Consider the following 14,221-nt stretch of genomic DNA (forward strand, 5'->3'; position numbering starts at 1 on the left):
TTGTGTAGATATAGTTGTGTTTTTGTGGTTTCACCTGTGAGAACCTGAATTCTTCTTCACCAGATCGATCACTTCTTTGGTGTTCCCCACCTCTCCATCAGTAAAGACAAACAACTAGAGAGGAGAGTTGGCACATAAGGACATAATATGAAACAAGCATCTGGTTTTGAGAGCAAAGTTAGGTTTCAGAAATGGTAAATTGACTTATTCTTATTAGTAGGGATGGGTACCGGTATCCGGTGCCATAATGGCACCGGTTCTGACATAAACGGTAGTAACCAGACCGAAAAGCAGCGCACATTTCGGTGCTTTTTTTTCCCTGAGATGTCATACACTTTAGATTCTAGCCAATCATTTTACGTTTCCGAGGATAGTAGGCGGGCCCAGGTACGTACGTTCTTTGAGCAGAGCTACAGATTAAAAATGCCCAAGGCGAAGCAGTCAAAAGTCTGGCTGTACTTCACAGCAAAAGATGCAAACTCAGCAGCCTACAACAAGTGCTTTAAGCTGATACTGTGATACTGTGCAAAGGAGGTAACACCTCAAATCCGATGAAACACCTGGCGACGCATAGCCTTTTTTTAAAAGCCGAGAAATGCGCCGTATTTGATAGCTTGCTGCGAGACCTCACACCGTGCACATCTACTGCGGGTGGGTTGCCCGTTATCGGACCCGGAGTTAGCAACATCCCCCAAAAAATCCTGAAGAGGAGAGTCCTGGCCCCTAGCCCTGCCAGTGTAGCAGAAATGATGACGGATGATGATGGCAGCAGCAGCCGTTCTCCTCTGCGTGAGTAGCTTCATGTTGTTCGTGTGTAATTAACGTTGAGTACGCTAACCACATTATTACATTAATGCATGTAAGGTGAACTAGCAAACACCGTCGTAGTTACATGCGGCTGTCTTCTTGTTTGATGGCAGATACTCCCTTCACCCTGGCCAAAAAGGCTAAAATGACCAAAGAAAAAGTGGAAAACAGTTAAACATGAGAGGTTTTTGGACAAAGTTTGTTTTTTTTTCCCATTGTTTAAGCTCTGCTTCCAGCCAAGAGTGATGCCATAAATCCCCTATAGCTGCAGAAAAGGCTAACATTGTTATCTTTTTACAAAAAACAGCTGAACATGAGAGGTTTTTGGACAAATTTTGTGTTCTCCATTCCTTAAGCACTGGTTTGAGCACCGTTTAAGCACCGGCACCGTTTCAAAAGTACCAGTTTGGTACTGGTATCGGATAAAACCTAAACAATACCCATTCCTACTTATTAGTGCTTTTCTACTCTGCTTGAGCACTCAAATCTCTTTATACAACATGTCTCATTCACCTATACACAAAAAAAACTGGTGAATACAGGCCCTTTTTCCTATGTTGAAGTGCTTTCTATAAAGCATTAACACGCACATACTCACTCTACATCATGCGCATTGGGGCTCAGGAACACATTGTTATGTGGCCGGGATCAAACCACAAACGTTTTGATGAGCAAATTATCTGCTGCACAACCTGAGACATAACTACACTAGGAAAGTGTCCCACTGTATGTTTTACCTGTCTGGGCTGATTTTGAATGCAGGGCTGGCTGTAAATATGTTTGAGGGGCTGCAGGATCTCTGTTCCACCAAGATCAGCCTCCATCTGCTCAACTTTCTTCAGAGCCTCCTCCATGGTCTGCTGGCTGTACTCCACACTCTTACTGCCATCAAATGAACAAATGCACCAAAACATCCATTAAGATAGTTTAACAAAGACAGCAGGGCCATTCTTGGGCTGACTGATATTAGGGAGAGACTTACAGAAAGATGTGTTCATATCTGGACCCGAAACTGTAAATGTTGAAATAGCAGCCCATTGGTAAGCTCTTCAACAGGAGGAGCAGAGTATCCTGAAGGGAAGAAGGAAAAGATGATGAGGCCACCGTGTGAGAGGAACGCTGTGATAGAATATCTATCTAATATGAGTGTAAGAACAAACGATGAATACCTTGGCACTGCGGATGCGAGTATTACTCATACTTCCAGATCGATCCATTAAGAACACAAACTCTCCACATGAAGCCGTTGAAGACATCACAGACTGGGGGAACTCAGGGTACAGACTCACCATCACCACTGGATCACCCATCAGAGAGCCTGAAACACATGAAAAGGACAGAAAAATGTCAAGATTAAATTTTATAATAGCTCCAACACAATTAACTTTTAGGATGAAGAACGGGGATCAGTAATCTTTATTTGCAAACCAACAACTTCACTCACCCGACTCAGCAGAGGCCTGTCCTGCCTCCACCACAGCAGTGGGCTGGTGGGCGTCTTTGTAATAAATCAGCAGTTCAACATCTCTGTCAAACTTGTGTCCTGCAGCCAGCTTGACCTGCACACCACAAACACATTCATATTTAGTTCTCAGTAATAAGTAACAACCACACACAGCAGACACATCAGCACTCTACCTACCGTGGCCTGGGTTTGATCAGTGTTGAGGTACTGCAGAGGGTCCAGGGAACAGTTGGACTCTACTTTAGAGATCGGACGAGGAGAGGACACTCGGGCAGAAAAAGACAGACTGTAGGGCACCAGAGAGGCTGGAACAGAAGTCACTTGGACACCTGCACCTTTACTACCTGCACACAGTATCAGGTTAGAAATACTGTAAACAATAAGGCTGCTCACAAGAAAAAACTTCAGTTGCTAAAAACCTCTGATCCATTTTATTAAAAAAAAAAAAAAGACAGTTACGTTTCAGCTGTTCAGAAATAACTAGATTATCAGAGCACAAGTGATAGAGAATCACACATCTATGTGAGCAGCTTTACAACTCAACAGTCCAGCTGTGCTCTGTATGTTCTGCAAATGTTTCACATACTTGAATTTTAATAGACAGCACTGCAAACTGGGACATACACAATCTTATTTTTTAACAGTTGTGACAAAATGAGAAAATCCCCATAACAATTTTAAATACCGGTATTTACATTTCACTTACAGAATATCAAGCTGACAAAAAAATTAAACAGTGAGAGTCTTTGATTACTCAGTTCATCTGCCTCTGGTTTCTTACAAAGTTTATCATATGACACAAATACATATCACTTTTTCTTCTACAAAATAAAGCTGGATCTTGACTTTGTTCTCTGTCATATACTCTCTTCTTTCAGTGTTTTAAGGTTGGTTAAAGACCTAATGTGGTTTAAACATTTCTGGTCCAATTATTCTGAAGTTGTCCTACCCTGAGGTTGGTATCGAGGGTTGAGCACAGCAGGCAGACAGAACCTCAGACCATCATCAGCCTGCACAGCCAGCTCAATGACGTACTCCAACCTGATGGAGGCGCTCTCTCCTGGAGGCAGACTGCCCACATGCAGAGAGAATATATCTGGACTCTCATCACTCTCCTCCAATAGGAAGGCCTGCTGACCGGAGCTCAGAGCATCATCATACTCCTCACGAGCCTGAAGCACAGGTGACACATGTCAGTGACATTCACTGTGTTTATTTTGAAGCTCACTTATAATCAGGTTATATTTACTGTCCAGCTCACCTTCTGTTTCTCCTTCACTTCAGCTACAATCTGTGTCTGTCCAATCTGAGCACTGAAATGACAGACAGCAGCATCTCCAGGCAGAGGGAAGACAAAAACAGCCTCTAATGGTTTGTCCTCCTTGTTCTTATAGTTCAGAATGGAGACCACTGTAGCCACATGGTCCCTCACCTCCAGCTCCACCTCAATGCTCTTCAGAGGAACTGACAGAGAAACAAAATTAGAATAAATGCATAAACCATACAAATGTTTTGCAAACGGTTGATTCACAGATTGTGTCTTGTGTTACATTTCAGCCACACAAAAGTCAACCATTAACAAGCTGGTACTTAAACCTGACTGTTCAATAGTGTCACAATGTTTGTCTATTTTTATTGAGTTTATTTGTTTATTGGGTTTATTTTTTGTTTGTTTGTTTGTTTTTGTCCATCAATTTTCTTCTTTGCTTTTCTACTATAATGTTATACTCTGCATGACTTGTCCCCATATGCAGCAGCAGCCAACTGCCCAGGATGCATATGGTCAACTTCACAGAGTGAGCTTGGTGCCATGCGTATCTCTTCACCAGTCTGTGTGGGAGATGCAGATGTTTTTATTATTTATACTTTGGTCAGTAGAAGATGAAAATGAACCTCAATGCAATTCTCATGTTGATAGTTGAGTACAGCCTCAGTCAGGGTGAAACAATTATATATTATTATTTGTTACTACAACTGACAAAAGTCTTTACATGTTGTTACATGCATGTTACATGAATGAAAAGAGTCTGCAGAGAAAACTTTATTTCCTGTCAGTACCTGGTTCCCTCTGGAGAGTTAGCAGACCACAGCGGTTCATCATCATACCTGTGAAACAAAAAATATTAAAATATTAAAAACAAGACATAATTCTTGTCTATGCATGACTGAGAACCTTCACAGACATCTTGTCTATGCAGCCTGGAACAATGCTCTACTTTATATATAATATATTTTTTTAAATTCCCCACTCGCCTCTGTGGGTGGTCAATCTTTCAAGCTCGGGTCCTCTACCAGAGGCCTGGGAGCTTGAGGGTCCTGCGCAGTATCTTAGCTGTTCCCAGGACTGCGCTCTTCTGGACAGAGATCTGCGATGTTGTTCCCAGGATCTGCTGGAGTCACTCGCCTAGCTTGGGAGTCACTGCACCTAGTGCTCCGATTACCACTGGGACCACTGTTACCTTATGCATGTGTTATTTTCAGACAGGTGGGGGTTATGTCACCTCCCCCCCTCCTCATCATTAATGAACTAGTCCAGTATTAACTTGGGCATGACTTAACCAAATAACCAATACGTACCTATTATATGTCAGCTGATTTATCAATGAAGTTTTGACTGGTTAATTTGATTTTATTTTTATTTTTCCTGTCTTGTATTTAAGCAATTTTCTACAATGTTTTACTATGACCCTGATGAAGGCCACAAGCCGAAATGCGTTGGTCAATTATTAAAGTTGTTCATCTTCCCTCAATTGTTGCTGGAGTTCCTGCATTGTGAACACTGTTACCTTCACCATCCACATTTTCTCGAGCTCATGTTCAAAAAGGAGCAGGAAGTAGCATAAGCTTATTTAATCCCACCCCTTTTCCACTATCTAGTAATCAATACTGCCAAGCAAAGACTCACAGCCTTGGCCAGCCGCTTGAGGAGGTACACCAGAGAGATAGAAGGCAGGAGAATAAACCAGCTGTTCTCCACAGAACCAGCAAAGGTGTACTCTCAGTGGCAAGGGAACAATAACAGAACAGCACCACCAAGGCTGGAGACGGAGCAATACTGGAAGAGCATATGGGAGAAGGACGCAACCCATAACGGCAATGCTCAGTGGCTAGTGGATCTGAGGGCAGACCATAGCGACCTCCCTGAACAGGGTCCAGTAACCATCACAGTGGCAGACATCCAAGAAAGGGTCTCCAGTATGAAGAGTTGGACAGCACCAGGGCCCGACATGGTTCACGCCTACTGGCTGAAGAAGCTGACTGCACTCCACGAGCGTCTGGCAGCACAAATGAACCAGCTGCTAGTTAACGAGAGACACCCGGAATGGCTAACCGAAGGTCGGACGGTCCTGATCCCCAAGGACCCCAAGAAGGGACCGGTCCCATCCAACTACCGACCAATAACCTGCCTCAGTACTACATGGAAGCTCCTGTCAGGCATCATATCGGCTAAGATGAACAGGCACATGGGTCAATACATGAGCGGGGCACAGAAAGGGATCGGCAAGAATACCAGAGGCGCAAAACACCAGCTACTGGTAGACAGAACAGTCAGACTGACCAACCTGTGCACAGCCTGGATTGATTACAAGAAGGCCTATGACTCAATGCCCCACAGCTGGATACTGGAATGCCTAGAATTGTACAAGATCAACAGTACCCTAAGAGCCTTCATCAGGAACTCAATGGGAATGTGGCACACAACACTAGAGGCCAACTCCAAGCCCATAGCACAAGTCACCATCAAGTGCGGGATCTACCAAGGAGATGCTCTGTCCCCACTGCTGTTCTGCATAGTGTTCTTGTTAATGATCTCACTGAGATCATTAACAAGACTGGCTACGGATACCGACTACGGAACGGAGCGGTTGTCAGCCACCTCCTGTACATGGATGACATCAAGCTGTATGCCAAGAGTGAACGAGACATCGATTCACTGATACACACTACCAGGCTATACAGCAATGACATTGGAATGTCATTCGGGCTGGAGAAGTGTAGTCGGATGGTAACAAAGAGAGGGAAGGTAGTTAGAACTGAGGGGATTGAACTACCAGAAGGCAACATTGCAGACATAGAGGACAGTTACAAGTACCTGGGGATCCCACAGGCGAATGGGAACGATGAAGAGGCCGCTAGGAAAGCTGCAACCACCAAGTACCTGCAGAGGGTCAGGCAAGTCCTGAGGAGTCAGCTGAACGGTAAGAACAAGATCCGGGCCATCAACACCTACGCCCTGCCCGTGATCAGGTACCCTGCTGGGGTAATAGGCTGGCCAAAGGAGGAGATAGAAGCCACTGACATCAAGACAAGAAAGCTCCTTACCATGCATGGAGGGTTTCACCCCAAGTCCAGCACCCTGAGGCTGTACGCTAAGCGGAAGGAAGGAGGCCGGGGACTGGTGAGTGTCAGCACCACAGTCCAGGATGAGACAAGAAACATCCACGAATACATCACAAAGATGGCCCCAACTGACAGTGTGCTCAGTGAATACCTCAGGCAGCAGAAACCCAAGAAAGAGGAGGAAGGCATAACCATCATGGAAGGACAGGCCCCTGCACGGTATGTACCACCGGCAGATAGAGGAGGTGGCTGATATACAGAAATCCTACCAGTGGCTGGACAAAGCTGGACTGAAAGACAGCACAGAGGCACTAATCATGGCAGCACAAGAACAAGCTCTGAGTACAAGATCCATAGAGGCTGGGGTCTATCACACCAGGCAAGACCCCAGGTGCAGGCTGTGTAAAGATGCCCCAGAGACGATCCAGCACATAACAGCAGGGTGCAAGATGCTAGCAGGCAAGGCATACATGGAACGCCATAACCAAGTGGCCGGCATAGTGTACAGGAACATCTGTGCCGAGTATAACCTGGAAGTCCCGAGGTCAAAATGGGAGATGCCCCCAAGGGTGATGGAGAATGACCGAGCTAAGATCCTGTGGGACTTCCAGATGCAGACGGACAAAATGGTGGTGGCTAACCAACCGGACATAGTGGTGGTAGACAAACAGAAGAAGACGGCTGTAGTGATCGATGTAGCGGTTCCGAATGACAGCAATATCAGGAAGAAGGAACACGAGAAGCTGGAGAAATACCAAGGGCTCAGAGAAGAGCTCGAGAGGATGTGGAGGGTGAACGTAACGGTGGTCCCCGTGGTAATCGGAGCACTAGGTGTGGTGACTCCCAAGCTAGGCGAGTGGCTCCAGCAGATCCCGGGAACAACATCGGAGATCTCTGTCCAGAAGAGCGCAGTCCTGGGAACAGCTAAGATACTGCGCAGGACCCTCAAGCTCCCAGGCCTCTGGTAGAGGACCCGAGCTTGAAGGATAAACCGCCCGCAGGGGCGTGCTGGGTGTTTTATATATATATACATAGATATATATATGTGTGTGTATATATATATATATATATATATATACATAGATATATATATACACATATATATATACACACACACATATATATACATAGATAGATAGATAGATAGATAGATATATCAAGGGCGTAGATTTGGTTTTGGCATTGGTGGGGACGGATGATTCAACCACCGAACCCTGCCCTGATTCTTTTTTTTTTCTTTTTGTCTTTGCTTCTTGATTTTAAAAAAAGGAGAAAAAAAAACTTGCCTATGCATGTAGAATATACTATTCTACATGCAATTCATAGTTTTATGTGATTTATATAATGTTAAATTACTATTAAACAAATGACTAAGTACTTTAGACTTTAGTTTACTTCAGCCATATTCCATATAAATCAGGTATCATACAAAAATAAAAATAGCTTCAAATACAGTCATGACAATAAAAAAATATGACTTTAAGGACTTAACAACATTAGTTCAGTTATAGTACACCAACATCTCTTACACATTAGCACTAAGGGAACACTGATTGACCTGGTGGGTTTTGTCCATAAAACTACTCATCTAAGATTACCACCAAGTAAAAGATCTCTCAGCAAAATTATGCAACATTTTATTGCCCCGATCAAATCAGTGAGCTGGGATTTTTTATTCTAAACATGAACTACTGTTACAGCAACAGACATGGACTACTGGTGCCGCACACAACAACTCAATGTCCACTATGTGAAGGAGCCAAACACATGCTGTCTCCTCTCGTTAACTGAGATGAACTGCTGGCATATTTGTTTTACATCTATACTGTCCAGTCTCTCCTGGTGGACATGGCAACACGTTATTCATGGTCACATGCAATTTTAGACGATGTGGGCCAAAAGGGAGCTGATTGATTATAATGTAAGTAAAATAACACAGATATTTGAAGTTTACACAGCTACATTCTCGCCTGAAAATATGTTAAAAGTTTATTTTGCGACCCAGAAAGATTAATAAGAGTAATATTAAAACTAAGTAGCTGCAGCAGTAGTAGCCATTGATGGAAACTTGAATTGGCTGGGCCAAGCTGGGATATGGTTTTTCAATTTTGTTGTCCGGGTGGAAAATCGGGAGAAACTGGGGAGAATGGTGGCTCCGGAAGATTTTTGGGAGGGGCACTGAAATTCAGGATTCTCCCAGAAAAATCTGGAGTGTTGGCATGTATGGCCTAGCATAGCCTGTAACGTTATTATGATGGACATATTTTATGAGTGAACTTGACTTTAAGTGACTTACAGGTTTCTTTGAAAAATACTTTCTTATATCCAGATTCTTCCTTTTTGCTGCCATCCTCCTCTCCTCCTTGCAGGTCCTTGCAGCGCAGGCTTGCCGCTGCTAAAGCTAAACAGAGCTCCCTGACAGGCACAGCCAGTCACATTGGCCATATTTGTCACATGAGGTAGGACTCCAGTAGAGGACATAATTTAACTCTTTCTGCACCGCTGGGTGAATGACACGTTGACAGATCGTTTTTTTTCTTTCTATCGGGTTTGTTTTTCTTTACTGGAAGAGATCAAATTATTGGTGGGGACTAGAGATGGCACGATACCACTTTTTTATGTCCGATACTGATACCGATATCATAAATTTGGATATCGGCCGATACCGATATGAATCCGATATAATGTGTTTTTTAATCAATAAAACTGTTTTTTTTTTAATATCTTGCTGCATTTTGTATACGTTCATACTCAAGTTTAAATAAACAACAACACTAAAGCTATTCTGTTATACCTGTATGTAAAAAATACACTGCACCCAAAATATTTCATAGTTCAGCAACACTGATCAATCTAATCAACTTAAACCTACCTACTCCATCCTTCCTATTCTGGTATTTTAAAGAGTACTTAGCAGAAATATTAAGCAACCTAACTAACAGGGTTGCAAACTCCCAGCAAGAAAAAATAGGGAACCACCCCCCACCCTCCACCTCATGATGCTTAATCGACGTAATCAACTTTAATTTGATGCAGGGTGAAAAAAATGGACAGAAATAAATTATTTTTCAAGAATAATAAGATAAAGAAAAGTATGTCTTTGTGCCCCCTTTTCAATGTTCATGCCCTATCGGCCCCCCTGGCTAAACTTTGCTAGATCCGCCCCTGCACAGTTACCAGCCGTCAGCTAGAAAACGATCCTGGTGTAGAAAGTAATATTAAATAAATTCTAACAACAGCTTATCAAGGTTAAACGTTCTGCTGTTGTTCAGCCGCTGGTTTCCTCTTTCTGGTGAGAAGTGGGCCAAAAACAAAGAAGAGAGACGGTCTGGCGACAGAAAAGCCGATCAGCTGATCATTAAGCAGTTTCATGATTGAAGTAGCAGCAGGAGAGGGAGAGAGAGAGGCAGTCGCTCCATATATCGGTTGTTAAGCTTAATGTGGGTATGGTTTACAAACATTCAGAGATGAACTTACACACTTGCTTTACTTCTCTCTGGGATAACTTCCTCGGAGATGAAATGCTGGAGGCATACTGCTCAGATGTGCTACGGTTATGAGCCGAGTTATGCCTGTAGCAAGTTTTGTGAGGTGCTTTTTTGATATTTAATGGATTACATTTTTTATTTCTCGCCGATATCCGATCCAGTAATTTAGGTATATATATGAAGACGGCTGTAGTGATCGATGTAGCGGTTCCGAATGACAGCAATATCAGGAAGAAGGAACACAGAAGCTGGAGAAATACCAAGGGCTCAGAGAAGAGCTCGAGAGGATGTGGAGGGTGAAGGTAACGGTGGTCCCCGTGGTAATCGGAGCACTAGGTGCGGTGACTCCCAAGCTAGGCGAGTGGCTCCAGCAGATCCTGGGAACAACATCGGAGATCTCTGTCCAGAAGAGCGCAGTCCTGGGAACAGCTAAGATACTGCGCAGGACCCTCAAGCTCCCAGGCCTCTGGTAGAGGACCCGAGCTTGAAGGATAAACCGCCCGCAGGGGCGAGATGGGTGTTTTTGTTTTGTTTTTTTATATATATACATATACATACATACATACCTATATATGTGTGTGTGTGTGTGTGTTTCTATCTATCCATACATACGTATATACACATACACACATATACATATTTTCAATAATCCCAGTAACACCTCAAAGGATACACAACCTACAGATATATATACCCATACCAACATATTCGTGCACCCGCACCCTGCAAAAACCATATCCTTAAACCGCTTTTTAAACTGCGCTATGCTCGGACATTGCTTCATATCTTTGCTTAGTCTGCTCCACAGCTTCACTCTAGAGTGCATGCTTTTTCTTAAGGAAAAAAAATATCCTTGACCCGTTAAATCGTCTAAACAGCATGTTAATTACTCGACAAGCGTCTTATTTGCATTAATGTGAGGAATCTGCGACTAGAAAAATCTGGATTACAGAGTGAAATGTTGGAAAACGTCACCAGAAAACCAGTTAAGATGGAAAACCGAGGACTTTTTCCATGCGTTGATAACTTCCCGACAGAGGATTCTCCGTGCAGACGATAAATGGTATCTTTCTTTTTGTGAGTGTGAGTGACTGTGCAGCTGGGGGATAATAACTTTATGCTTAGGCAATACTTCTTTTTCACAAAACACAAAACTATTTGAAATAGTTTTGAAACTGGGTGTTTTTGTCTGTGACCCGAAAGCATTTTTCAAAAGGCGATAATAAAAACTGAAAGAGAAACCAACGATGTGACATTAGGGATAAACTGACGGACAAACTCATAAAGAATGGGATGGTTAAACCATCCACCTGTGAGATATGAAAATATGGCACTCGAGACCCCAAATGAAGAATCATTGCAATAGAAGCTTACCTGTGTGGACAGGTAGTTGTTGACTACAGTTCTTTTTTCTTGTAGTAGTGTTTACACACCCCATCGTAGAAACAAGTCAGTGCTGTCGGGTGTGTCCCATTTCCATGTTGTCTCAAAAAAACGGTATATACTGGGTAGGCGGAGCTTCAACTGCCAAATAAATTTTTCTTTTGGTTTGTTTTTTTTTTTTTTAAATTTTGTTTATTTGAGAAGACCTGTGAGTTTCATTTTTACTTTGCAAAAGCTCTGAAGTGCTGAGAAATATTATTTTTAAAAGATTGAGCTTATTCTTCCACATTATTCGGTAATTTACTGTGCATACCTTTCATTATACAGTTGTATAATTGGTGTGATATTCTGGATTAGGCTCTGTGAAAAGATCAGGACAGAAGGACGTGGATACGTGCTTTATTGAACAACAGGACATCACACACTAACTTGTTTTTCTTAGCGTTACACAAGCTACCCTTTTTTGTTATGTGTTGGTCAACCAAGAATTAGCCCTCTAACAGGCACTTCTGTATTTTAAAACTGGGGGGCAACAATTCACTCTATTACAGTTGGCTTACAGATTATAGAAATAGTTCAAAAGAAAATTCGACAGATTAAACAGCATTTATAACACACAACACCGAACTGAAGGCAGTATGTTGTAAGTAGATCTGCTTCTGTTGACCTGTCCTGACGGTGAAGGCACTTTAAGAAAATCCTCAGAGACCCAGAGCTTCTTTCTTCACTCTGCAGCCCAAAAGGACATTTCCAGCTTCCACACACTCTGACACACATCTTGCTAAAATAGAAAAGTTATTATTAGAACAAATCAAAAGAAGTACAGCATCAAACAGTGTTTAAAAGAATATTTTAGTTGTTGTTCTCATTGATACGACCAGTCTGAGCACGGAGTCATGAGGAAGCCTTCATTGTCAAAAGCTCCTATACTTCTCCTTTTCATACTGTATATCTTGAGAACATAAAGCAAGATTAGAGTCAGAATGGTGGCCCACACTTCACTGTTGGCCTTATTCAACAAATCAAAGATAATCAAATATAACAGAACACATAAAGATCGTTATCTCACTTTCTACATCTGTGCAAACACATTATCTAAAATATAGTCGGAGTATTTTTTGGTGTCTGATAAATAGATATCTACATCACACTATGTAACCCTTGTTCCAAACAACATATTTAGCATACATAGATGACCGACTTGAGGTCCAACAATAATTTATTGTAAGAAAAAAAAATTTAAGCAGTGAAACATGTTTCTTCACAAATTATATTACTTACCTAATTCAGAACAAGTTTTCTGCAGTTAGTCTTCCCTAAAAAGTAACCCCCAGCAGTTCACAGAGTTTTATATGAGAATCTGCTTCCTTATAACCAACCAACTCATAATACAAGTTAGAGCTTTATAAAAAGAAAGAAAGAAAGAAAGAAAGAAAGAAAGAGTTGTGTTTTCAAATTTGGAGTTCAAGTTATTTTTACTTCCAATAGTGTTAACATACTACACAGGTCATGAACAAGATTTTTTTTTTTAATTTTCATTGTAAGTGGGCTAAAGCAGTTAATTAAAAGTAGTCTAACATAAATTTAAATGCTGTAATTTGATTATTTTAATAAACCATGTAACTTGGATGGATTTGATGCTTGCGTGACCACAGTTCACACGTCTGCTGTTGCTCACAGTGGTCCAAGGGACAGCTCAGGGAGTTTGTGTGTTCGCTCAGACACATGAAAAAATAGAGGGAACATTGCCAAAGACCCTATGACAGTGCTGCCTGAGATGAAAAGAAAAGGGATTGGTTTACTTTGGTACGTTTTCATTTGTGTGTATTTGTAGATTTGACAAGGCAGTGACCTGACAGAAAGCCACTGACTGGGCTCACCTCAAAGCATAACTCAAACTCTGGAAGCAGTTTTTGGACAGGGGTAAGAGTCTGTTGGGGTGTGTGTGAGCATTAACACCTCGGTGAGTGGGTTTGGCTTCGTCCGGCTCCTGCTGCTGCTACATCTGTGCAATAATAACACTTACCTGGAGTATTTAATTCTGGCTCAGCTCTCTGCTGATTGGTGCTCAGGCCACTTTAAATATGTTGCTTTTTGTGATAACTCTAAATTTCCTCCTGGCTTATGAGAGCTTATTAGGGCCAGTGAAAGAAGGAAAAGATCAGGCACTGGGCATTGGGGGTCTCCAAAGTTCTGAGAAAGAACTCAATTTTTTAGGTTAAAGTGGAAAATTTTTGAGGAAAAGTGTTTGCCAAGAAAATTTGTGTACTGTGCCAAGACTGGATGATCTACAGTTATATCCATAAATTTGGACAGAGACAACTTTGAGTTTTCGTTTTGTAGATGACCACAATGACATTTAAATTGAACAACTGAGATGCAGTTGAAGTGAAGACTCTCAGCTTTAAATCAGTGGATGAAACTGAAGCATTTTTAACACAATCCCTTCATTTCAGGGGCTCAAAGGTATTTGGACAAAATTAAGAACGGAGAATATGGTAAATGGCCTGTATTTGTATAGCACTTTACTAGTCCCGAAGGACCCCAAAGCACTTTACACAACCAGTCATCCACCTATTCACCCACCCATTCACACACTGGTGATGGCAAGTTACATTGTAGCCACAGCTACACTGGGGCGCAGTGACAGAGGTGAGGCTGCTGGACACTGACGCCACCGGGCCCTCTGTCCACCACCAGTAGGCAACGGGTGAAGTGTCTTGCCCGAGGACACAAC

General features: G+C 42.3%; 1 protein-coding gene across 9 annotated transcripts in view; it reads right to left on the reverse strand.

The window, feature by feature from the left end:
- Positions 1–11,615, reverse strand: part of LOC100706833 (von Willebrand factor A domain-containing protein 5A) — a 93,869-nt gene extending 82,254 nt beyond the window's left edge. For all 9 annotated transcript variants that reach the window (XM_019345309.2, XM_025897902.1, XM_025897901.1 and 6 more), the window contains exons 1-10: positions 11,476–11,615; positions 4,331–4,378; positions 3,534–3,736; positions 3,222–3,444; positions 2,450–2,616; positions 2,252–2,366; positions 1,977–2,125; positions 1,790–1,878; positions 1,545–1,689; positions 35–114 (exon numbers count right to left, since the gene is read on the reverse strand). In XM_019345309.2, coding sequence (XP_019200854.2) covers positions 35–114; positions 1,545–1,689; positions 1,790–1,878; positions 1,977–2,125; positions 2,252–2,366; positions 2,450–2,616; positions 3,222–3,444; positions 3,534–3,736; positions 4,331–4,378; positions 11,476–11,539 — 1,283 coding nt within the window. In that variant the 5' untranslated portion in view covers positions 11,540–11,615. The remainder of the gene's footprint in view (positions 1–34; positions 115–1,544; positions 1,690–1,789; positions 1,879–1,976; positions 2,126–2,251; positions 2,367–2,449; positions 2,617–3,221; positions 3,445–3,533; positions 3,737–4,330; positions 4,379–11,475) is intronic.
- Positions 11,616–14,221: the final 2,606 nt, after the last annotated feature.

This window comes from Oreochromis niloticus, linkage group LG14, assembly GCF_001858045.2.
Source record: "Oreochromis niloticus isolate F11D_XX linkage group LG14, O_niloticus_UMD_NMBU, whole genome shotgun sequence".
NCBI classification, from domain to species: domain Eukaryota; kingdom Metazoa; phylum Chordata; class Actinopteri; order Cichliformes; family Cichlidae; genus Oreochromis; species Oreochromis niloticus.